We start from the raw sequence: 26,945 nt of genomic DNA, 5'->3' as shown, positions 1-26,945 counted from the left end.
GTGATTGGTGCTTAGGCACTGATTAGACCACTGGTTCCCAAACACTGGCTCGGGACCCATGTGTGGGTCGCTGACACATTTTTATGGGTCCCTTGTGGTTTTTGTTTCCTACATTTTGTTTGACATTATTATCATTTCAAAACATTTTCAATAAAACATTCCCCCCCCCCCCCCCCCAAAAAAAAGCAAAATAAATCATGACTTAAAAACTAAATTAAATGATTTTCAGTAATCATGAAATCAAATAAAAATCCATACATTAGAAAAAAAAATGTTTAAGAAGTAGTGAAAGTAGCCAAACTAGTGAAAACAGCAGACCTACAAGCTCACAACGCGACACTTTGCGCCGCGTTGTGAACTTGTAGATCTGCTGCTTTCAACTAGCTTGGGTCCTGGGCAAACGTCTAATCTCTCTCATGGGTTAAAAAGTTTAAAAGTTTGGACTAGAGCAGGTTGTTGAGGTGTGGTGTCGTGTCATAGAACGACCACACGGGGGCACACTCACGCTGCGTAGGCCTTGGCGATCCTCATGAAGGTGGCCTCATCCCCGCCTTTATCAGGATGGAACTTCAGTGATAAGACACGATACTGCTTCTTTATCTCTGACAGAGACGCTCCCTGAAACATATTAACAATACATTAGTATTATTAGTATTATTATTTAGCCATTATTGAGTGGCTAAGTATGTGTTTTTAGACTCGATAAGCCCATTCCCAAGATGATATGCATCTTTCATGGGCAGATGTGACTTAAGGGAGCTTGTAGTGTTACTGTAAATAGTAATACATTGCCGTCTGAATTCTGAAAATACATATTTAGCCACTTGTACGCATGCCCCCACCCACTGAAATGGCTAAAACTATAGAAAGCAGTAAATGTAAACATTTTAACTCTCACCTTTTCTTTTCTCTAATTACAATCTAAAATATGAACCCTTGTTGTAAATAAAAACGTTGTCCTTTAAACGCTGCACTGCTTGTGTGTGTGTGTGTGTGTGTGTGTGTGTGTGTGTGTGTGTGTGTGTGTGTGTGTGTGTGTGTGTGTGTGTGTGTGTGTGTGTGTGTGTGTGTGTGTGTGTGTGTGTGTGTGTGTTCTCACCTGGTCCAGACTCAGTACTTCATAAGGATTATATTCCTGGTATTCTCTGTCTAGTTTGGACACCTTGTAGGCTAGCAGTAGAAACACTACCCAGCCAAACAGCAGCGCTGCTTTCCTACACACGCACGCGCGCACGCACACGCACACACACACACACACACACACACACAAAGACAAACGAAAAGATATTAACAAACCCATTGAGACCTGAGGCAGACTCTACAAATGGGGCGGCAGTGGCTCAGGGGTAGAGATGCCGTCTGAGAACACAGAGGGTGCCTGAAGGGTTCCCAGTTCGATCCCCCGGGCTCCCCCAGAGTTAGTGTGGAAGAGTCCTTGAGCAAGACTCTGAACCCCTAGTTGCTCCTGATGAGCTGGTTGGTGCCTTGCATGGTTTCCACGGATTATTCCCCAAGCATCTAACAGAGGGCTGTATTTCAGCCCTTTATGGGTGAAATACAATAGTGGCGTTGCGAAAAAATCTTTGAATGGAAACACTTCCAAATTCGAATAAACTTTCATTATCCGCAAAAGCTTTTAAGTGCTTGGAGGAGGTGGATTGTGAAGCTTCATCGGAAAAACGAAATGCGCATTTGAGAATGGAAACCGGTCAGCCAATAAATGCGAATAAATTATGACGTTCTGGTCCATCGTCCTCCAAGTTAACACTTTCACCTGCCGCTTAACGTCCATTGAATAGCGCTAGCCCACAAAACAAACTGGTTGTTAAACTGGTTGTTAAATGTTGACATTATAGACTGTTGTGCAAAGACAACCTCTAACAGAACCTGTGGTGGGCAAGGAGGTAGGGAGCGCTTCGCTGTGTTTAGCGACCGGCTCATGTGACCGTCGCTAACACCCGCAAATGGAAACAGGCTAAATTTGCTTTGTCTTAATGCGCATTTCTGACAATTCGCTTCCTATTTTCGAATAAGTTTATGGAAACACGACTAATGACAGGAGGGGAAGCAAGTCAAGGATTGATGTTATTACAACTAGCTGTAGTACTTTAGCCTTGTGACCACAACATTATTAGTATTATTATGGGACGTCAGTGCATGTGTTTATTATTATTATGGGATGTCAGTGCATGCGGTTCAGCCTCATGTGTCTCCATGACTACGGCAGAAAGCCTGCTCTGCAGCATCTGTTGCCATGACAACACAGCTCACTGAGCCCAGTGTGGAGAGGGCAGGGTCCCCAAAATAAAATAAATAAACCTTTTAACAACAATATCTTGTCAACCATTTTCAGACGGGGTTTTCAGCCAAATATGTACATTTTGGGGGTCGTTGACATGAAGATGATGGAGGACCACTGGGTCTAGAGCAGTGGTTCTCAACCTGTGGGTCAGGGCCCCAAGGGGGGTATCCCCAAATTATTTTGGGGGGTCCCCAGAAGATTAGCTTAACGTGTAAGAGTGTTTTCTCACTCAACAGTAAACTAACCAACATAACGTTTAAGTGTATAGAGGGTATCTGCACATTTCTAAAGTGACAATTTAATGACTTTTTAATACCTCTAAAATGACAAATTAAACAATGGCCAAACTGTCAATAGAACCGTGTCGTACTAAATGTAATTCCTCAACTCTTAGTGCTCGTCAGGGTGGGAGGGTCCCCAGTTTAAATATGATTAATTTGGGGGTCGTGGCCTGAAAAAGGTTGAGAACCACTGTCAGTTGTTATGAAAGAGCCACGGCTCACAGAACATGGCAATGCATGGAGTAGGGGAAAAAGGGCAGTGAATGGAGCCCAGATCAATGGATCTCTGTGAGGCCTTTTCCACCAAAAGAACCTTGGTTCCAGAACCAGTGCCGGTTCAACTTTCTTGGAACCTTGGTTCGTTCTTGTGAACGAAGCTCACTTCTGGTTCATCCCATAGGCGGGAGAAAGAACCTGAACCGGTTCTTTGCCCGGTGGAAAAGGCCCCAATGAGGAATTGCACTCGGCCGCTAGGCAGCATGGGATATGTAGTGTTTTCGCTCACCCGCCAACCTGGTAACCACAGTAACCAGGTAAGACGTTTGCCGACGTCTCAAAGGGAAACTGGCACGCGACGTGTTAACGCATAAAATAATGGTTATAACAGGGGGTCCGGGACCCCTAGGGGTTCCTCAGAGTTACTACAGGGGGTCCTCCAAATCTTTGTGGTTCTTTCTCCTTTTTTATATTAACCACTTAAACCCTAGTGTCCATATTCTGAGAACTTTAGCCAAAAATAGCAGATCTACAAGCTCACAACGCCTTGCAGCGCGAGGCGTTGATAGCTTGTAGATCGGCTATTTTCGTCAAAGAGGTTTGGTGTTGAGGGGGAAAAGAACAGACTAAGAAATGTCAAGTTTATTAAGTATCGACGGTTCAAGTGGTTAAATATCTAAAATTTACATGAATCCAAAATATACTGATGATTGTGCTGTCAAACAAAGAAAAGGTTGTGGGGGTCCCTGCTTCATCTCTCTCTCAACTAAGGGGTCCCTGGCCTGAAAACGTTGAAGACCCCTGGGTTGAAGTGATAATGCGTAATAATGTGTTCCCCGGTCCAAATGGGTTGAACTCACTTTAGTGTGGGAACGATGCTCTGTTGTGACTTCATCAGCCTGAGCCGATACCACAGACACCTCCCATGGACCCTCCGTAAGCTCTTCAACCGCACTTGTTCTGGAACACAAGAGAACAGGATACCGCACATAAACACACACTGTCTGCACATACACATATCACTGTTCATATCAAGGTCCCTTATTTATTCAGCTTTTGAGTAGGGGTGGGCGATATGGTGATAATTATTGTTGAGACGATACAATGTCTCCACGATATTCCTTTTCAGAGGTATCGTATATATCGTGATACAATTGAGGGAGCCTTGTAAGAAATCCTGTTTAATCGTTAATACAGAGATTCATTGCAGAATTCAATTTAAACCTGTATTTTGGTCTAAATCAGTAGTTCTCAAACTTTAAAATGTTAACCAAATGGATTTGGTTTCATTTGTATACTGTCAGAGTTACATACTTGTAAGGGTCGATTTAGACCTCCCAAAAGGAACCCAGAGTCTCTAGTTTTTGTCAAGTAACTTGAAAAATAACCATAAAAACCAATGTGAAAAAGAATCCTGATAGAATTGTGTATCGTGATACAGCTTGGGAAAATATCGTGAATTGTATTTTTCCATATGGTCCAGTCAGTGTGTAAAGTTTGGCTTCATTTTACGCTATCAAGAGTTAAAGATCTATAAGGGTCCATTTGGTCACCATCTCTCCATCATTTATCTGGGGACCACCTGGAACCCCCTCAAGGACCACTGGTTGAAAACCACTGGTCTACACAAACACCTTACATGCGTGATGGTCTGTTTTTGGATGAGAAAAATTATAAATTGGCTTTGTCACAGCCAGTTGATGCTAATATGCTTCATAGTAATGTTTTGTGTAGCCTTACTTAACAGACGTTTACAGAGCAAGCAGCCACGGCCACGCAGGTCAATGTCAAACAACATACAACACTACACCTGTTCTCTCCCTCAGTTTGCTTAGCTATCTTTTTACTACGTGGCCCTGTGTGTGTGTGCGTGTGCGTGTGTGTGTGTGTGTGTGTGTGTGTGTGTGTGTGTGTGTGTGTGTGTGTGTGTGTGTGTGTGTGAGAAAAAAACAAACTCAGTAAGCACCATGCCGGTAGACCAAGCACTCCTGGGAGAGTGTTTTTGCAGGTCTTTCAGTCCGAGTGTATAAAAGAGTGTATAAAAAATCAAACCTTGGTTCGAAGTAAAGCGGTGAATTCTTACTCTATGTGTTCTAGAGCTATGAAATCTGTGTTCTAGATCTATACATTCTGTGTTCTAGATCTATACTTTCTATGTGCTTTGGTTCTATACTTTTATGAATTCTGAATGAATGAATGATTTCATCTGTAGGGCCAAATTGTCATGTGAAGCTTGACCAATCCTCGATTCTGAACGCACGGGACACACAAAGCCACTCCTTGGACGCGGCTTTCATTGCTTCAAAAAGCAACTGGGTTAAGCACCGTTGGTCCGACCAGTTTAGCATTTCTTCTTCTTCTTCTTTCGTGTATCATCATCCTTGATGCGTTAGTTTTACTGAGGTTTAGGTGTATCTCTGTCCCCCAGACTTTAGTCACCTCCACGCAGCCAATCACAAGTTCCCGCTGCCTCAACCCAGTTGCTTTTTTGATACACTCGGACTTAAAGACCTGCAAAAAACACTCTCCCAAGCAGATGTACCTCCTCTAGTAGTTCCTAGTATATATGGGGCAGCTTTATCACCCCCTCCCCCCCCCCCAACGAGCACTAAGAGTTACATTTTGTATAACAAAGTTCTATTGTGAAAATAGCAGATCTACACGCGTTGCGAGGTGTTGTCGTAGATCGTTTATTTTCACAATTCCTGCCTATTTGACCAATGACCAATGTTTAATTTGTCATTTTGGCGACGACCACTTTTTTTCCCTTCATTCTTTCTCAACTTTTTTTTTATGCCAATACGCGACGCCAATGGCGCCTTCCCGCGACCCCACTTTGGGTCACAACCCATAGTTTGAGAACCGCTGGCTTAAGGCAAACATAGACGATGTACAAGATCTCTTAGATCGGCTATTTTTGCAGAATGCTGCCCCCAGAACAGGCATGTGCCGGAGTTCAAGAGGTTAATATTGACTCTCACTGTTTTCATAGGTCAACACGTGTCTGTCAACCGCTGAGTGAGTCAGCATTATATTAGGGATGGAGCTCAAACAAGGCTACGCTACAAACTCCATAAGAAATGTATTGATTACCCGGTATCAATAAGCTTTGGGCTTATCAAGCTTGTTATCGAGCATAGCGTCCCATGACGTCATGTTTAAACAATCAAGACAAGAGGCAATCAAGACATCATTACTAGTCATAATATAAAGCCATTTAACACTTGTTGCACACTAATGAATGATTGTTTTATTGATATTTAATGATAATGATAATTTGTCACTTTAGTCAATTGTCATCTTCATAGATGGTGGTCAGCCGCAAACTTCGACTCAGTCACAACAACTGGACAATAAGAAAATAGACCAGTTCTGTTCAGAATTTGTCGTCTCACATCTTTCTACAAAATATTAGAAAATGATAAATAGTGGGCTGGATAAAAGCCCGGCTCAATAAGCAGGATGGATAAGGTGCTCATTATCAATAAAAGTTAACGAGCTCCATCCCTAGTCAGCGTTGAAACAAACCGTTACTTCCCGCTAGCGTGTAGACGCGTGGTTCCCAAACCTTTTAGCCAGAGACCCAAAAGAGAGATTAGATATTCACCCGGGACCCAAACCGGTGAAAATAGCAGATCTACCAGCTCACAAAGAGACGCGTTGTGAGCTTGTAACAACTTGAACCCTCGCATCCCTATTCCGAGGAGAACTTCAGCCAAAAATAGCAGATCTACAAAATCTCAAAGCCTCGTGCTGCAAGGCGTTGAGAGCTTGTAGATCGGCTATTTTCGGCAAATAGGTTTGGTGTGGAGCTACAAAAGAGCAGACCAAGTACAGAGTGAAAGGTCAAGTTGACAAAATATTGACAATTTAAATGGTTAAATGCCTGAAAATACACATTAACATGAATCCAACATAGACTGATGACAGTGCTGTCAAATAAGTCTATGAATCTATATTAAATCAATGAAAATCTGCATCACACATTTATACAATATGTAGAGGGGTTCCCTGCTTCATCTCTCTCTCTCAACTAAGGGTTCCCTTCTTCATCTCTCTCTCAGCCAAGGGGTCCCTGCTTCATCTCTCTCTCTCAGCTAAGGGGTCCCTGCTTCATCTCTCTCTCAGCCAAGGGGTCCCTGCTTCATCTCTCTCTCTCAGCTAAGGGGTCCCTGCTTCATCTCTCTCTCTCAGCTAAGGGGTCCCTGCTTCATCTCTCTCTCAGCTAAGGGGTCCCTGCTTCATCTCTCTCAGCTAAGGGGTCCTTGGCCTGAAAACGTTGAAGACCCCTGGTCTAGGGACATGAACAAACCCTAATAGCATTTTTTTAGGTTTTTAGAAGTTTGTTTTACTGATTAGGTGCTTGGTCTACCTATGTTATTGTTTTTTTCTGCATGTTATATTGTTGTTGATGTACTGACATACAGTATTATCTTTCTTATTATAGTGATGTATTACCTGATTATTATAAGTCACTTTGGATTAAAAGTGTCTGCTAAATGCCTAAACTGTAAACTGTAAACAAAATACCAGAGTAACTGTGAGTGTACAAATGGAACCATATAGATCTGCCTTGTTTCTCTTGAGTGTACAAATGGAACGGAACCACATGGACCCTTAGGGTCGTTTCTTACTCTTATAAGTAGCCTAACTAATTTCGGTTTGGGAGGGCTCCCTGACCCGAAATTATTTAAGTTCGGGGGGAGTCCATTCATACTTTCTTAACGGCTAGTGCCGAAGTCGCTTGTAAATATTGGAGGTCCATGGCATGACAACGTTTGTGGCCGATACATGAGCGTTGCAGGGCGGATACATATATCTGACTGGCCCTCACGCTGCACGCTGAATGACTGGAGGTCCAGTGAGTAGCAGCTCCAGCAGGCAGCAGCACCAGTGACAGGGTCTCTTCTCTCTCTCTCTCTCTCACTCACACACACTCACTATTTGAGTGTGAATCGACCCTTAGAGAGGGTAAACCCTAGTAACTCTAGACAGGGTACGGATGGAACCAAATGGACCCGCAGCCAGTGTCTGCCTGGTTAGCAGGACAACAACAACAGTCAAAAGTGTCAGTCAGTCGCTTGACAATTGTCCTTTTACATCATTTCGTTAAAAAGATAAACGTAATCAAAACTGTCTCTTTAACAGTCCAGAGAGAAGAGAGGGTTTCATTTAAACTGATGAACGTGTTGTGAGGAGCAGTTTGTCACAGCAAAGGCTAACATATGGCAGAGGTTGATGCTTTGGGACGTTGGTACTTTTTCATGTCAAGGACCCCCAAAATTACATATGTTTGGCCACCCATCCCCATCTTGAAACATTATGTATCAGGGACTAGGGATGTCCCGATACCACTTTTTTGTACTTAATTTGAGTACCTGCCGATACCGAATACCGATACTGTAAGTTACGTTTCTGTACAAGTGCTTAAAAAGTGGCGCTCCAAAATAAAATGCTTTAAATAATTTATGTTGTCATGCCTAGAGTGAGAGAAGGTGAAAACACGGTTCATTAGTTGAACTAACACACACAAAACTGTGTCTTAGGATTTTTGATATGTTGTTACCAACATATTTATGAAACAAAATGGTATCTGGCGCTGCCGTGAGCAATATCGGACGAGTACGAGCACAGCAAAATAGGCCGGTATCGGGCGAGTAACGATACTGCGAGTACCGATGCCACATCCCTATCAGGGACCCCCCAGAAGCAAATATTTGAGTTACAAATGTTCGAAAGAGAGATTCAAAGATTTGCAAAAAACTAACCAAAAATAGCAGATCTACAAGCTTGCAGCACGGCACTCAGTGCCGACTCCAATCTGAAGACAATGTGAAGCAGGTTTTCTGTTGTTGAAGTAGAATGTGACCCTGGGCGAACCCGACCCGTACGACAAACTTTGGACGAACATAAAAAAAGACAGATGTTGGAAGTATAGCCTTGTGAGCTTGTAGATCTGCCATTCTCAAAGAGCCAAAGCATATAGGGTTAACGTGGTTAAACAGACGTGTGATGCTATTTATTGCAGATCATCTCATTTCGTTGGGGACATCCCTAACACACGCACAGGGCAGATATAGCTTAGGGATGGGACACTGTCACGATTATTGTGCGGATTACAATATTATCATGACAATCAAAATATCCCCAACATCCATAATCGTGGGGCGGAGCCGCGGAACATTTGGTAGAGAGTGAAAAAAAAAGCGAACTCCACCTGCCCTGAAGGTTTTATCTACCTGCCAGAGGGGGCAGGTGGGCAACCCTTTAGTCAACGCCTGATCAATTAAAGTCTACATAACCACACACAGTAATGCTGCATTCACACTGAGAGAAGCCAAGCTAATGGTTTGCTTGGTAATTCAATGTATTCTCTATGCAAACCAGCTTTAAAAATGTCTAAGCTTTTTTTCCAGCTTGGACATTTTAAAAGCTGGTTTGCATAGAGAATACATTGAATTACCAAGCAAACCATTAGCTTGGCTTTTCTGTATGTGAATGAGGCATAAGGCTGGGGCTGGGCAATATATTGAAAATGTATCGATATCGAGGTATCAACATGCGAGGTATACATACCAACGAAGACGGCTTGAAATAAGGTATTGGTTCATGTGTCAAATGAATTAACAGACACTATGCATGCACGTAGCACATGCAAAAAAGCAGTCCATCTGTAACCAGGTGTGGTTATTTCAATAAAACCATAGTTGGAAAATGGAAATAAGGCATTTAATTTATGTAATCTATGTGTACTGTGCAGTGTGCATGCATGGATATGCTATTCATTATCTGGGTTAGACAAGCAGTGGACCTAAAGCAGAAAAAACATTAAAAACGACATAATGCAACTGTTTTTAGTTTTTACTAAAATATCATGAGTAATATCGATAGAGGTATTCAACAACGTTATCGAATACCAAAGGTTTTCCTAATATCGCCCAGCCTTAACACACAGTACCAGCAGTAGTGTGCGTAAATATGAACGTTCATAACATAACATGAAGCAAGTGTGTTCTCAAAGAGGGGTCCAGACAGACAGTCAGGGATCCCCATGCTTCTTTTAGGAGAGCGGGGGGTTCTAATCTAAATGGACCCTCATTACAGGTCTGAGTTAAACCTATACCGGGAACCAAATGAACACTTAGGGCCGATGCATTACTCCCCCCGAATGCGACGCGATGTGAGCTTGTAGATCTGCTATTTTTTCCAAATGTTCCACACCAGGATAAAGGATATTTTGATCATTGCGATACTATAGTAGATCGCAATTTCTTTGGTAACAATAATCGTGACATTCATATTGTCCCATACCTACTCTAAAAGAAAATACAACAATGTGCGAACACAGCAGCAAGATGAACTGTTGCGATAAAAGAAGGCTAGAGAATGGAATACTGTAAAACCTTCCTAAGGGGTCAGGACTACAAAGGCCTAAAAAAAAAAATCTTGGGTTTCCGGTTGGCTGTCATTTTAGGGCTGAGTAGGTAGGGAATTTATTTTATTTTATTTTTATTTTTTATTTTTTTGTGGGCATGATGGGTAGCAAGGAATTTTATTTTATTTCCTCATGGGAAGGATGGGTAGGTAGTTTTTTTTTTCTTTCTTTTTTTCCCTATGGCAATGATCGATATGCTTCTTTTTTAATATATTCTGTTTTCCTGAGTTACCAATTTCTTGAGAAGCCGACTTGTCTCTCTCAGGGGTTGACACTAAGGTCTCAGAGGCACTTGCCCGTCGGGCAAGTACAGGTCATGTTCTACTTGCCCTCAGGTCATGGCCACCCTCATAATCGCAAAATCGTAACATTTGAATTAACGTTCATTGTAACGTATTTGTTACCTTCTACTTGCAGTGATGTTGCTAGGTTTTCAATATAATGGGGGACCCACAGGTGGTCATTCAAATAGGTCCCAGAAAAAAATTATGGGTCCCCAATTATATGTTTTTGAGAGTTGTGAGCTTGTAGATCAGCTATTTTCCAACATTTGCATCTTTCTTGTATTATTTTACAATTTGGCTATAGTATTTTTTTTTATAGTATAGTTTGATTACTTTTGATGCAGCAATGGTCTTTTTTTCTTGTCTTTAAATTTATTTAAAAAGTCCTTAAATGATTACTTCGTTGTCATCTAGGGACCCCCCCAAAATCATTTGGGGACCTCTGGGGGGGTCTCGACCCACAGGTTGACTCACTTGACTGAAGTGGAAGGGAGAATGTAGTTTTAGTGGATGGACCTCTGGGGGGGTCTCGACCCACAGGTTGACTCACTTGACTGAAGTGGAAGGGAGAATGTAGTTTTAGTGGATGAATGAAAGTGGAGCAAAGATATTTGTTTCTAGACAGTTAGAAAGTGTTTATTGCTCTGGTGTTTTCTTTTTACAAACTGTGATTCTCTTCGAATGCTTTATGCTTGTGTCGCAACGTGAATGATCTGAAAACAACGTTGCGCGTCAGAGCGGCTCTTGGCTCGCACCGATGCCGACTACCGTGTGCGGTTCGCGGCTAGCTTTTCTGCGTGGTTCGCTGAAAAGAGAGGCGGCCACGGCACGTCGCGATGGTAAAATCTTGCTCTTTCGAAAGACTCATTTCGTCCGGAGGGTTTTACCGACTCACCCCATGGAGGTTAAGGTTAGAGTTGGGTGTAAAAAAGATGACATGTAGAAACAGCGAAGCTATCCCCGTCGCGACAGACACTCTTTGGAGAGAGGATTGATCCTGCAAGCGTATTCACATTTAGGTTTTGCGCGAATGATGTGATCTTGTAGATTAGCTGTTTTCGACGGAGGCACAGAGCACGCACGTGTTTGCGTGTGTGTGTGTGTAGGGACTGGGGAGGAGGGATGGACTGAGGGGGGAGAGAGAGAGAGACGGAGCTGACGCAATGACGCATGAATAGTAAAACAAAACATTTGCGCACATGATATTTTAGTCGAAAGAAAACTTTGATTAAACTTCGCGAATGTGGTCGCACCAAATATATTTTTTGTAAGACGTTTTTGATCGACTCGGTCGGATTTTGACTTAATTTTATTATTTTTTTTATTTTCACTCCAAATGCCAATAAAATCATCTGGGTCGCACGTATTTAATAGGGTCGGTCGCCTACCGGAAACCCAAGAATTTTTTTGTTAGGCCAAACCATTGAGAGGCATCTAGACCTACCGCACATACAGTATAAACAAACAGAGCTGCTACCGTTAAACGCATTTTAAATTTGAGTCATTTTTCTTTTCTTCCATTTCTATACTATTGAAATCCTATTGAGGTAAAAATAAATGCTATTTGTTCAAAAAAGCTTCATACCCTGTATATAGTGTACATAACGACACAATCCTGTTTACACAATACTGTACCCCCTCCAACTTATGTTCTGTTTACACAATGCTGTACCTACAACTGTATATATGTTCTGTTTACACAATGCTGTACCTCCAACTGTATATATGTTCTGTTTACACAATGCTGTACCTCCAACTGTATGTTCTGTTTACATAATGCTGTACCCCTCCAACTGTATATATGTTCTGTTTACACAATGCTGTACCCCTCCAACTGTATATATGTTCTGTATACATAATGCTGTACCCCTCCAACTGTATATATGTTCTGTTTACATAATGCTGTACCCCTCCAACTGTATATTATGTTCTGTTTACATAATGCTGTACCTCCAACTGTATGTTCTGTTTACACAATGCTGTACCCCCAACTGTACATATGTTCTGTTTACATAATGCTGTACCCCTCCAACTGTATATATGTTCTGTTTACACAATGCTGTACCCCTCCAACTGTATATATGTTCTGTTTACACAATGCTGTACCCCTCCAACTGTATGTTCTGTTTACACAATGCTGTACCCCCTCCAACTGTATACTATTTCCCCCCTTTTTAACAGTTTTTATGTATGTTTTCCCATGCCAATAACGCTCCTATGAATTGAATGTAATTGCTAGGCTAGCTTCCTTAAAATGGGGTCAAAATGTACCCCCAGTTACACAAGAAAGGGTCCATTTGGTTTCATTTGCAACACCATCATGGAATTACAAGTCGTGTCAAACCACTGGCACTGTACTGTGTATAACATTGGTTCTCAAAGTGGGGTCCTTTAGACCCCCAGGGGTCTTTGAGGGGGTTCCAGGGGGTCCCCATCTAGATGATAGTTAGCAACCAAATGGACCCTTATGTGGTTGTAACTGGCACACTCTCCGGGTTAAATTAACATTGCTTTTGCAATATAAATCGGGGTCTCTGAGATAGAAATGCCATTCAATGGGAGTCCGTAGCCATATGCATGTCAAACTGGGGGTCCCTGAGATGAAAATGGTTGAGAATCACTGCTAGAACTGTGATAAAAAATGTCTCTTATGGGGGTCCCTGGCATGTCTTTTCAACTGGGGGTCCGCGGGCTGATAAGTGTCAATTTTGGGGGTCCCTGACATGAAAAACTTGTGGTTTATAAGCCATCATCAGCTAGCATGCTAGCTATAGCTATCCTCATCAGTTAGCTCCCTTGGTTCCAAATGAACCCTCACTCACATAACAACACAACAGTGGTCAGTTTGGTTCCATTTGCACCCAAAGGTACTGACAACCACTCACACTGTAGCGTTTCACATGTTTTAACCCACGGGTAAAGCTCTGGTAGCATCAGTTAGCATGCTGGGCTAACATGTTAGCTCCAGGAGGACAGAGTTACAGTATGTTCTACCTCAACGTTGTGTTTACTGATGGTAGCTCAGGCTGCTCACTCTCTCGTTTGTAGTCAAAATAAACAATACCCTTTCACTGCTCACCATAACAAAGACTGTTCTATGGAGTTAAAAGCCTACTTTCCTTAGTGGCAACACTCTGAGCCCCCAAATCACGTCTAAAATACACCTTTCAACCAGAAAAGAAAGTATTTCACCTGAAGTCAAAATCTGGTCAAAGGGGATTTCCTATTGACAAGACCTGTAGAGGGCGGTGTGGAGCTGCTACAACTTCAGGTGAAATATTTATTTCTCTGTCCATAAAGTGTATTTTAGAGGTGAGATGTTGGCATCAAAGTGTTGCCACTAAGAAAAGTAGTCGTTCAACTCCATACAACAGTCTTTGTTTTGTTGAGCAGCAAAACCGTATTTCTTATTTCGCCTACAGAAGAGATGGTGCGCAGCCCTGTCCTGCGAGCACAGGGCCGATGGGTGACATAGCGTTAAGCAGAACTGTCTCCCATATCTTCTATGGACCCCATAGACAGAGCTAGCATACAGACAGCGGGTCCGAGGCTGTGTCCAGGCCGGGCTCACCTTGGTTCTGGTCCCGCGGCCATAGGTACCAGGTGGCGGGGATGACGATGAGGCCCACGAAGGACGTGAGGAAGTAGAAGAAGGTGTTGCCGCTGTCGTCATACTGGAACTGCTGCCCTGCCATGCTACTAGCATCAAAGCTAACAACACTGACGTCCACCTAGCATCCAAGCTAACAGCACTGCACTGTGTTACTGTGTGTGTGTCCAGGCAGCTAGCATCCAAGCTAACAGCACTGCACTGTGATGCTGTATACTGTTATGTCCAGCTAGCATCCAAGCTAACTAACAACTATGTTACTGTATGTATGTATGGATGGATGCAGACTCTGTTGAATGCTAGGGGGGTACGTGGTTTTACGCCTGCGCACTGGCAAGCAGGCGGGCAGTCTGTGGGGAGAGTGTTTTTTTTTTGCAGGTCTTTCAGTCCGAGCGTTTCAAAAAGACAACCGGGTTAAGGCAGCGGAAGCTTGTGATTGGCTGCGCGGAGGTGACGGAAGCCGGGGGGACGGAAATACACCTGAACCTAACCTCAGTAAAACTAACGCTGGTGAATGCTAACCTGGTGAACTGATAACCTGCCGACGCTGGTGAATGCTAACCTGGTGAACTGATAACATGCCGATGCTGGAGAATGCTAACCTGCCGACGCTGGTGAATGCTAACCTGGTGAAATGCTAACCTGCCGACACGGGTGAATGCGAACCTGGTGAAATGCTAACCTGCCGACGCTGCGTGAATGATAACCTGCCAATGCTGGTGAATGCTAACCTGGTGAATGTTAAAGGAGCTATAGTCACTTTTTTTTATGTTGGCCGTTGTCAGGCTAACTTTGTTTACATCCCTCTTCTATTATAAAAGAATAGAAGAGGGATGTAAACAAAGTCAGCCTGACAATGGCCAAAATTATTATTTTATCATTATTTTACGCTTTTTGTGGTAATCTTTTTTAAAGAAACACATATGAAGCCTATTTTTTTTAATAAAATATTTTCTAAACATATATTTTTATTTTATTTTAGCATCCGTTTTTCAAGAAAAAGTTGACCATAGTTCCTTTAAACTGGTACGTTGGACCGACGTTGCTTAACCCAGTTGCTTTTTTGATACACTCGAGGACTGAAAGACCTGCAAAAAACACTCTCCCGTGTGAGTGTTAGAGGTGGGACGTTCGTGAACGAATCGAGTCTTTTGAACGGCTCTTTGAAATGAACGTTGGGATCCACTATAGGGAGCCGTTCAATTTTTGAGCGGTGGTCACACCGTCTCCATAGCGTGGCCTTGTGTAGCCGTGTATGTCTGTCTGTATGTAGCCTGAGGTGTATGTAGCCTGAGTACCTCTGGCTGACCAGAGAGGTGCTGTTGAATCTAGCCTGCCCTTTATTTATTGATGACATAATGACCATATATATATATATATATATATATATATTAGGGGTGCAACGGTTCATTCAGGGTTCAGGGTCATTCGGTTCGGTACTCCCTCGTATTGAACGGTTCAATACCGGTACAAGTATTGTTGCACCCTTAATATATATATTTTTTTTTCTTTTTTTTTATTTGGGGGTTAACTATTCCTTTAAACAAGCTATAGCATAGTGTAATAATTGTAAACAATGAGAGTTAATTATTAATTATTATATCTTTTTTATTATAATGTTGTTTATTCCTTTGTTTTGAATGAGGATTTCACCGCTGGATAAACCAGTGCACTCATTCCAATTCAGATTGATGGAGACAGGGGTAACTGGAGGCAAAGATGGCGGCGGTTTCTGTGCTGCCGCGCAGATTTGCGGGGCGTGGGGAAAGTTCTTCGAATGGGAGTTACTTGTTCTTTGAACGGGCGTGGGAAAAAGGTCTACGATAATGCTGGGCCTGGGATATAATAAAGAGAGAACCAGCGGCTCGCCGCTCCACTCGCATCCAACTTTGGGTTTGGGGTCTCGGCCGCGGACCGCCTCCAGTTACCCATGCCCAGGCGATATAACAGGGGATTTGGGGATATATATATAGAGAGAGAGAGAACAAGGGGCACGGGGCGGCAGCAGTTCCACTCCTATCCGACTTTGGAGCCTTGGCGTGGGACGGCCGAGTGGATCGTATCGCCGACCACCTCCGCCCTCCGGGGACCCCTGGAGGTATCGCGGAGCTCCGGGGACGCCCTGGCGGCGCCGCGCTACACCCTGTGTAGCCGGGAAAATGACCCTTCTAAAGGGGTGGCTCACTCACGGCGCCCGGGGACCATCATTCCGGATCGCGCCGCTGCGGAGGACCCCGCCACTGTAGCCCACTTCGGATAGGAGTGGATCGGCGGCCGCCCGTGCCCCTGCATGGTTCTCTCTCTATATATCCGCATGTCCCCCTGTTATGTTATATAGCCAGGGGTCCCTGGAGGTGGTCCACGGCAAGCGTGCCACTCGTCGGTCCGAGGCCGATCGAGGCAGCCCCAAAGTCGACCGCAGTAACATGAACCGCCGCGGCTGAACGTTCGGTAAAATGAGCCCCCCGACCCCCGTCCAAAATTCGCTGCGCATTAAGTAGTGTAATTACGGTAGAAACTGCGAGTGGAGTCGAACGTCCGGTAAAATGAGCCCCCGTCCAAAATTTGCTGCGCTTCAAGTAGTGTAATTACGGTAGAAACTGCGAGTGGAACGCCTTGGTAGCTTTTCTCACGCCCATTCGAAGACCTCACGCTACGCCCATCTCGCCACGCCCATTCGAAGACCTCACACCACGCCCATCTGCGCCCATCTGCGCAGCAGACTGCCCTCCAGTTAGTCATACTTGGATTGATGTTTTCCTGCCCCCTCATAGGCATCATGCCCAGAACATTACACTGGTATTACATAACACAAGCCCCAAAGCTCCAGCTCTGTCTGTAGGTGATTGGTTGTTTGCCAGTGGGAGGGGGCAGGTGCAGGTATTTTAGCCAGCACAGACAACAGAGCTGCTGAAGAAAAGAAGTAACATAATATTAAGTGTAAGAACCAGCACAATTCAAACAGGAGAGACAAGACGTGGAGAATGGGTGTTATGAAGTGCTTTATGATTTTTGCCCTACTGGGCATAGGCTCACAGGTAAAGTAGTAACTTTCTTTTTGTCTTAATTCATATAAAAACTAAATACTAATATCACATTTTGATATCATGATGTAGCCTACAAGGAAAATGTACATTTCACTGACACATCATTTTCTTTATGTTTACATTTTCAGACAGCAGCTCAAGGTATGTTCCTTTTTGCATAAATTCCACCGTATCATTGTCAAATAATAGAGACAGATATGGTATCATAGATTGTTTTTGTGTTCTCAATATTAAGTGCTAATTGTTTAATAGTTATGAACACAGTAATGAACACATATTTGTGTATCGACTACACTACAATGGAAGACAATATACCTGACACCTGTGCACACAAAGGCACAATCTTGTACAGCCTCACACACACATACTGCAGGCACTGGTTCATGTCTAGCCTAGTAAACGACCAACTTCCGTTAATGGTTTCCGGAAGAGGGCGGGTACGAGGCTAGTTCATGTCAGGTTATGGCCTACATTTGTGTTCGGAATCATTGGTCTCATACATCATATTGCTTGACATAACAATTATAAACATAGTTATGAAACAAAACAAAATAATGCAGCAAATGAAGCAATTGAATGAAAACAGACAAATTGTTTATTTTGCCAAAATTGATTTTGATCTCCTCATAAATGAATTATGCCATTTTACAGATTTCCGTTCAGAATTATGGGAACCAGCATCACAAAACATGATGGTGTTATGGACAAAGTACTCGGGAGCCACCGGATACAAGCTCTCTGCTGCACCAAAAACCTCGCCAAACAGCACTACTATCTATGCAATGTATGGTCCCAATGTTGTGATGGGCTCCCTGAACAATCTCTCCCCAAACACCCTCTATATCGTCTCGGTCGTCGCTCTGACAAGAATTACAGCCAGAGCTCTGGATGAAATTGCTCACTTAAAGGTTTTTGAGACTGTTTTTGAGAATTCCACAGGTGAGTTACAGTGGTGGCTTTGTCTATATTATAACAAAGAGTGTTATTAGAAACGTATACAACTAACTACTGTAGATTTACAATTTAGAGTTAGAGAGTTTTGGGTAGAAAACAGGAATAGTAGAGAATAGCATAACATTGAGGCTTATGTAGGTTTGGATTGTCTGTGTGTTTCTATTACAGTTTTAGAGGTACTCTAAACTTAGAGACATTTAATGTACTGTATGTGCACAGTTCTCACCTCATCACATGCCTCGAATACAAAGCTCATATCAATTGCTATAAATGTAGAAGGAAATAGTCAAGGACCCACAAGCCCAAAAGCTCAAGGAATAGGGGTGATACCTGTGATGTCTTGCCGTACTTTTTATTTCTGTTTTATCTATTAGTTTGGTCATTAAGGTCCACAGAATGACAGGCCTGCTCTGCCGGAAACATCGCGAAAAAAAGTTATGGCCATTTGTATATTCACTGTCCCATCGACTTCACTATACAGGAAAAGAAAAATATTTAAAAAAGAAAATAAATGTGCTTTAAGTAGCATGTGAGGGGTCAAACTAGGGGTTCTTCATGATTCTGAATCCATTGCAAGCATTTTTTTTTTGCATGAAAAACATTCCTAGGGCAACATATCGGCCCCCAAAAACTGTGAAAAGTGAAGATTTTTTTGATGACTCATCACTTTTTAAAAATGTGGGGGGCCAACATTTTGCCCAAGGAATGTTTTTCATGCAAAACAAATGCTTGCAATGGATTCAGAACATGAAGAACCCCTAGTTTGACCCCTCACATGCTACTTAAAGCACATTTATTTTTTGTATTCTTTTCCTGTATAGTGAAGTCGATGGGACAGTGAATATACAAATGGCCATAACTTTTTTTCGCGATGTTTCCGGCAGAGCAGGCCTCTCTTTCTGTGGACCTTAATGACCAAACTAATAGATAAAACATAAATAAAAAGTACGGCAGAACATCACAGGTCCTCTCCCATTATCAGGGACTGGGTCCTTGACTAAAAGCACTTTTGTGTACAGTATAGGCCTTTAAAATGGATTTAAGTTATCTTCAGCTTTCAGGCAGCTGTATAGACAGGAACATTTTACTGTTCACAAAGAGATTTGTCCAAATTCAGCCAGAGGTATATTATGAAATATCACTGCCCTTATTTTTTTGCATACAGTACTGTACCTCTCGTGCAATGCAAGGTGGCTGGTTGCGTTGGATTACGTTTTCTATTATGGGCATTTACTAAATGTTTGTCTTCTTCCCACATGTTTTTTCATCAGAACTAATTGTGTTCATTAACTGTCTTTAGCTCCCAAGGTGATGGATCCTATTGACGTAGTGAAGGCAAAAGACAGCACAACCTTGATGGTGGAGTTCACCACGGTCCCCGGGGCCACTGGGTACATCATACGCATTGAGAACAACGCTGGCTTCTTCCGAGAAGACCATGTGACCTCCTCGCCTGTACAGCTGGGATCCCTTGAACCGCACACCGCATACTCACTCTGCATCATCGCTAAGAACGCTGATGGCCGCAGCCAGCCGTCCACCTCTGTGGAAGGAAAGACAGGTACTGTTATGCCTCATGTAGTTTTAAAAACACATTTTATGGATGGGGGACATAATGTAGGAAATAACTTTCTGAGGGCTTGTTTCAAGCAGAAATGTGTTACTCATTCACTGGGAAAAAAATTATTGCCACCTAGACTTCCACCTCCCTTGTTATCTGATCTTCCTTATTGTCTAAAATGAGTACAAAAGAATATACCGGTAGGTCCCAGCCTGTCAACATTGGTTTGATCCACTTATTATATAACTGACCTTATCTTATCTGACATCAGTATGCAAAACACAAAAAGCTGACCTCATCCTGACAATGCATGCTGTTTACCACAGCTCCTACCGGTATGTCTTTCTCAATTAATTTCAGAGACACAAGAAAGCCCAGTATGGATAAATGAACACAAAGAATGTGTGTGTGATGAATCTCACTGTCACTAAATGATAAACGATGAACTGATCATCATGCATCCATCCCTTTGGCCCTTAAGGATGGATTCAGTCCAGGATGCAAGAAACATCATTTGATTTGACAACATTCCTTGCTCTATTCTCCACCCCACAGTGTTGCCTCCTCCTGTGCTGACCACCTCATCTCCCAGCAACGACTCCATCACAGCATCATGGAGCAATGTGACGCATGCAGTGAGCTACTCCGTTGGTGTCCATAAGTTCGGCATAAACAACACCGTGATTGTGAACACCTCAAGTCTAACGGAGACCATTGACGGCCTGGATGCAGGCTCGCTCTATATCGTCTTTGTCTACGCCTGGGACACGGAGGGCAGGAAGGGAGAGACTGTATCGGCCAACCAGACTTCACGTAAGATGGGAGAGGGACCAAGTACATTGATGGGAAAACTGTTTGTATTAAGGTCATGAGATTATGGAGAAGGAAAGGTATTAAGCTGTCCATGATTCTTTAAAGCAGTGGTTCTCAATAGTAGGGTCCAGGGACCCTCAGGTTTTCTTGAGCAGGTTCCTAAAGGACCCTTACAGGTCTGTATCCTTGACAGTGTACAACAAATGGAACCAAATGGACCCTTCCGGGTCCATTTTTACACAATCAAGAGTCATGGGGGTGCTTCCTTCTTGAGAACCATTGTTTAACACGTACAGTGCATGTGATTTGTCAGACCAAACTAATGATATTTCTTTGGATTGCCACAGGACCTCCCACTCCAGATTCCGTCAGTGCGTCTGTGGTCTGGGGCGGTGATGTTGCAGGACTGAATGTGTCCTGGAGCACGGACCAGAACATCCATCCATCCATAGCTGTGGAATACCATGTCACGGCTGGAGCCCTGCAGTGTAACTCCACATCCAGTGCCTGTACCCTAACACCAGTGGTCTGTGGAGAGAACTACTCCATCCAAGTCACTGCGTCTAACGACGCTGGACCCAGCCATCCATCCCCTCCTCTGGTGTTCATGTCTTGTGAGTATCAATGATCAAACCATCCCCTGGTTTCCAAAGTGAATAATACAAGATGATATTAGACTTTTACCAATATATCATATAACATAAACATTGATATTTCACTGATTACAAATATAACTTTTGTGTTTGTTTAAACACGTGTATGACACTTAATAGTTTTATTTGGGGAAAATGAGGTCTGACTTCCTGATTTATGTTAGGTGACAATGCGTTATAGCAGTTCTTAGCATTTATTAGTACCCTTTCACAATACATTTTTGAGAGATTGATTAAGGAGCTATTTTCCAATGATCCAAATATGATCTTTATTGGCAGAAAAAAGGCAGCCTATTTGAATTTAAGAGCTTCAATTGTCACCTGTGTCACCTTCTCCCTCTAAAACAAATATGCCAGTTCCCTCAAAACCGATCCATTTCAAACAGATGTTATTTGAGAAAAAAAGTAAATGAATTTACTTTTCATAAAAGACATTTGACACTCCTGCATCAGGGAATCAGCATATCCCTGAATTAATTTGATTCGGGATGATTTATATACTGCCGTTCATTTGGATTATAGGACACTAAACATTAAACGTTATCCTGTATTCCCAGTCCCTTGCCCTCCCGAGAATGTGGCAGTCGAGGAGACAGAGGCAGGAAACTGTACGCTGTCATGGAACAGCTTACCCTATGCTGACAAGTACAAGGCCTTCATCAAGAGAGATGACGGAGCTGAGGTGAACTGCACCACCAACAGCACCAGCTGCGACTTCACCTGTATGTGTGGCTACACCTACCTGACGAACGTGTTTGCCTACAACGATGCTGGCCGCAGTCCCGAGGGAGTGACCCTCAACTACACCACCTGTAAGTAACTGTTTAACCACAGCCAATTCAACCCTATTCTGGAGTGAACAATGGTGAATAGGGCTGTCACGATATGACATTTTACATGACGATTAATTGTCACTCAAATAATTGGCGATTGACGATTTAATTGTGTTTTTGTTGTTGATAATTACATTTCACAGTTTGGCTTTTAGGCTTTGAAGTTGTACATGGTAGATATGACACATAACCTAAATACACAAAGAAATTACTGACATATTTGACAACTTACTACTTAAAAAATAACTTTGATAGTGGAAATAGCCGATCTACGACGCGTTGTGAGCTTGTAGATCTGCTATTTCCACTATTTCTGTCATTTTTCAACATTCACGATTATGACGATTATGAGAAAATAATTGCGATAGTGTCAAATAATCACGATTAGACGATTATGTAATAATTGTGACAGCCCTAATGGTGAATATAGTGGAAAAAGCTTGTGAGACCTATATATTTTGTCGAGAGATCTGGAGTATTGTACAAAAACAACACTGTGTACTGTTAAGATTGTTATCCAGAAAGCTTTCTCCCATCACAAGGCTGGGGAATCTTTGCAGCTTAAACCCTCTGTACTTAGTAAAACGTTGAATTGTAACTGTACTTGGTACGCTCCTTTTTTCACTCTATACCAAATCTCTTCGCCCCAAAATTGTCGATCTAGGTCTGTTATTCTTGGAGAGCATTGTCCCCAGAATAGGGATGCTGGGGTTCAAGTCGTTAACATATTTTCTTTTTTTGGGAGCAATTCGCTTTTGATCTAGAGCACAGATATTGTTACTTTGTGTATAGGGCTGTCACAATTATTACATAATCGTCTAATCGTGATTATTTGACATAATCGTGATTAGTTTTCATAATCGTCATAATCGTTTCCATGTTGAAAGATGTTCATATATTTTTTAAAAAAAGGTCAAAAATAGTGGAAATAGCAGATCTACAAGTGTGAGCTTGTAGATCGGCTATTTCCACTATCAATGTATTTTTTTAAGTAGTAAGTTGTCAAATATGTCAGTAATTTCTTTGTATATTTAGGTTATGTGTCATATCTACCATGTACAACTTCAAAGCCTAAAAGCCAAACACAAATGTAATTATCAACGACAAAAACACAATTAAATCGTTAATCGCCAATTATTTGAGTGACAATTAATCGTCATGTAAAATGTCATATCGTGACAGCCCTATTTGTGTAACAATAATTGTGTCTCCATATTTCATTTTCATTTTCAGAAATATTGAAAGTAGAAAGTAGAAGTGCTTAAGTATGTATTTGGGTTTTATAAATATTACCAATGAAAAGTAATAATTACATGTTATTGTGACCTGATAACTTTTGCCTGTCTGTAAATGTATGCTTGGATGTGTGTGTGTGTGAGGAAATGTCCAGATCAGAGCAGAGCACTGATGACTGAGCAGTAGAAACCAGGCTTTCCACGGGTACTGTGCAAAGTCTGGGTTTCCGAGGCTAGTGCAGCCATAACCAAGGGTCCAAGGTTACTGGACTTGAAAGACCAGACAGGCAGAGCGTAGGGAAAATGGCTCGGCTTTTGCTGTGATGCTGTATAAAATGAGCTCACGTCACTTCATCATGTGTTTAATCTCCTCTGTACCACAGTGCCTTGTTGCCCAGAGGACGTGCTCGTCAGCCTGGTGAGCACAGAGACCCTGGAGATCAGGTGGATCCCTGTGCGCGGGGCACAGCTGTACGAGACGATTGCCGTGGACAGTGACGAGACCATCATATGCAACGACACAGCACCCGTGTGTGCCCTCTCTGACCTGACATGTGACAGTACCTACAATGTGCGGGTGATACCCTGCAATGAAATCCGAGGCTGCAACCGAACCTGCCAGCCTCGCACCAGGAACACGGGTATGTGCACGCACGCATTCACGCGCGTACGTACACACGTACCTAGTACAAAACACAAAAACACATGTATTGAAACAAAGCATGCACATTCCTAGAAATCCACATTGCCAAAAAGCAATGTATAACATACAGTACATAAACACACTGCACAAACATACATCCTATAGGGTTGAGATGCATTTTCGTGTGAAGACAGGGTACATACAGTATGTGTTTTAGCCGTATCACTGACACATCATGTATTTTGTACAAAAGTTAGTTATGTTATGTCACAGTGCCATCAACCCAGGTATGGAAGAATTTGGAATGAAAGACAGAGTAAAACCTTCAGTGCTACATCTGAGAGTGTACACAGACGGGTCCATTTGGTTACCTGTGTACACTCTCAGAATGAAGTTAACCCTGAGATGTCGACTATGTAGGTATGTAGGCAAATGCCAAATGTACACTTCATTGTTTGACCGCGCTGCTTGCTGATTTCCAACGAGCGACGCGGAAATAGGACAAGGTGTAAATCAGGCTGTAACTCATCCAGGCCTCTCTCCCCACCAGCTCCCTGCATTCCACAGGATCTGAAGGTGAACCAGACAGGAGACTACGTCAGCGTAAGCTGGACAGCGAACAACCGCGCTGCCAACTACACCGTGGCAGCACAGCAGGGTACCACCACCCCCATCACCTGCACAACCGCCTCAGACAGCTGCAGCTTCGCCAGCCTGGCATGTGGCACAGAATTCCAGATCACCGCCATGGCAAGCAACGATGCCGGCGACAGTTTACCCAGCTTCAGTGTTGATCTGGAAACAGGTAACCGGTCGAAGATGACTTCCTATAGTATGATTATCATCTCATTTGTCACTAAAAGGGTTCCCCAAGAATCATCGTATGTTGAAGAAATTAACATTGTATGTAGGCAGTTTGAAACATTTTGACATCGTCCCAGAATATTAACATCAGTGATAATGTGGGTAACATACATTTAAATTATGATACTATCAAGCATATCAGACAATCTACATTTCCCTAAAAGAAATGCAGTCTGACTGGAAGCAGGGATAAAACAAATCCCCACCAGCCATAAAAATGAATGACCAGACATCCAAATCTGATCAGCTCAAGATAGAGATGAAAAGTTTGAATGCAAATCAAACCCCAGACTCTGAACGCTTTTGCAGTGTTCATATCAGTTGCCACAGGATATTTCAGTCAAATCATGCCTTTGCATTTGTATTTAATCAATTCCTGAGTTTCATGTCCATGATCAAGAAGGCCGTTAAAAACACAAAACGTTATTATATGGAGATGGGTGTCACCCGACAGCAACGATATGCATCATACTGTATACAGAACAAAAACACTGCACTCTGTACTGACTGACTGTTCCACTCTCTTCCCTTACCAGCGCCATGTTGCCCAGTAAACCTGACCGTGAAACAGGTGACCATGGCGATGAGCAACGTCACATGGTCTTATGCCAGAGGGGCAGCGTCGTTCCTCACCTCTCTGACGTCGTCGCGGGGCCATGCCCGCTGCCACACCCAGGACTACCACTGTCTCATGGGATGCATCACCTGTGGCACCAACTACACCGTGGGCATGGAGGCCTACAGCCGCACGGGCCACAAGTCTGAGTGCACCTATAAGGGCTTCTCATCCAGTGAGTTGAAATTTCTGTCACTGAAAATCGTCTATTGTCACTGTTTTGCACACTACCATTGTACAACGAAGTACTGTATAATACAGGGTTAAGTGGTTAATCAGACTAATCGGTTTTAATTGCCCGATCCCCTAAATAGATAGCTCAGGCTGACGTCTCTGCTAACGGAGATAGAACTTCCCTAAAACAATTGAATTAGTTTGCTTACAAGGAATAAATAAATCAATGATGCACAAAGGTCCACAGTGAAATCTTCCTGATTGTGTTTTAAATAAGCAATCCATAACTCTTTTTTTTTTACTCTTTCTTTTTTTTAACAATCTGTATGGTAGTGTATGGTAATACAAAATGACTAGACTGCTCTTCTACTGGGCGAGGGCCACTACTGGTTGCCAAGAGGTATTGCATGAAGCTCGAAGTGTAATATCACACCTGCCCAAAAACAGGCTTTCTGCGCAGGACACCCAGATTGAAATCCCTACATAAACCGTGAATTGCAGCTTTAATAATATCACTATTAGATGTATGACTTAAGAGACATTGCTGTCCATTACAGGTGCTTGCTGTCCTTCGGGCATAAAGCTATACAGACTGGCCAACAGCACACTGCGGGTGTACTGGCATTCTTCTCCTGGCGGCAACTACAACTACACAGTAGATATGTCAGGCAGTGCCAACTACACCTGCATCCCCCCTGCTGGGGAAAACAGCTGTGACATCAGCAGTGTGCAGTGTGGAGACGTCTACCATATAACAGTAGCTCCAGTCATGCCAGCAGGCGACAAGGTCCACTTCTGCCCCCAGAGGATGTATTCAGGTACTGCAGCAGGTCACTTCTCAATTTCCAGTGGAAGGGACACTGCACTGGAATTTTGTTCTGAGTTTGGTTACTCTCTCTAAACATTATGAAAAAGTAATTATAAAGTAATGCTTACATAACATTTATTATAATCATAGACAGTACAAAAAAACTTTAAGTGGAGATATGGGTACTGTATAATATATTGCCAATGAATATTGAAATACATAATTAACATCATGATTGCTTTTGGTTGACTTTGCATTCTTGTGTCTTTTTTCAGTAACTTGCTCGGGGAGCAATGTAGGAATGGGTGAGTACTGTATATCATTGGCACTTTGAATATTCAGTCCATGAAAATAGCATCACATCATATTGGCAGCCAGTGCAGTGAGACAGACAACACTGTCTGTGTGCTTCCTGATAGGAAGTTCAATGCGTCTTTTTTTGTGTTGCTTTACATAATGACTAGGAGTCATATTATACAGGCAGTATAGGCTATGAATACAAAAGTAACATAATTATTCATAACCAACTGAAATCTTCCAATACAATTTTGTCTCTAATGTCACCTAAATGTGTTTTTCTCCAGTGATTTACCGAGGAAAGAGAAGTGTTAACTAG

The 26,945-nt window shown here is 42.7% G+C and overlaps 2 protein-coding genes across 2 annotated transcripts in view; one reads left to right on the top strand and one right to left on the bottom strand.

Moving 5' to 3' along the window:
• Positions 1–14,444, bottom strand: part of sec63 (SEC63 homolog, protein translocation regulator) — a 46,882-nt gene extending 32,438 nt beyond the window's left edge. Inside the window, exons 1-4 of the mRNA XM_080743917.1 lie at positions 14,090–14,444; positions 3,660–3,759; positions 1,100–1,214; positions 506–618 (exon numbers count right to left, since the gene is read on the bottom strand). Coding sequence (XP_080600043.1) covers positions 506–618; positions 1,100–1,214; positions 3,660–3,759; positions 14,090–14,213 — 452 coding nt within the window. The 5' untranslated portion in view covers positions 14,214–14,444. The remainder of the gene's footprint in view (positions 1–505; positions 619–1,099; positions 1,215–3,659; positions 3,760–14,089) is intronic.
• Positions 14,445–19,440: 4,996 nt separating this feature from the next.
• LOC308300779 (fibronectin type III domain-containing protein 7-like) lies at positions 19,441–26,945 on the top strand (the record flags this gene model as incomplete). Its single annotated transcript, XM_080744680.1, has 10 exons — positions 19,441–19,690; positions 20,246–20,503; positions 20,851–21,117; positions 21,714–21,968; positions 23,608–23,865; positions 24,418–24,672; positions 25,268–25,522; positions 26,079–26,339; positions 26,605–26,634; positions 26,914–26,945. The coding sequence occupies 10 exons, from the start codon at positions 19,441–19,443 to the stop codon at positions 26,943–26,945; spliced, it is 2,121 nt and encodes a 706-aa protein (XP_080600806.1).

This window comes from Nannobrachium achirus (assembly GCF_963921795.1).
Source record: "Nannobrachium achirus genome assembly, chromosome: 16".
Lineage (NCBI taxonomy): Eukaryota > Metazoa > Chordata > Actinopteri > Myctophiformes > Myctophidae > Nannobrachium > Nannobrachium achirus.
The sequence above is the reverse complement of the archived record's forward strand: the minus strand, read 5'-3'. Positions and strand labels throughout refer to the sequence as shown.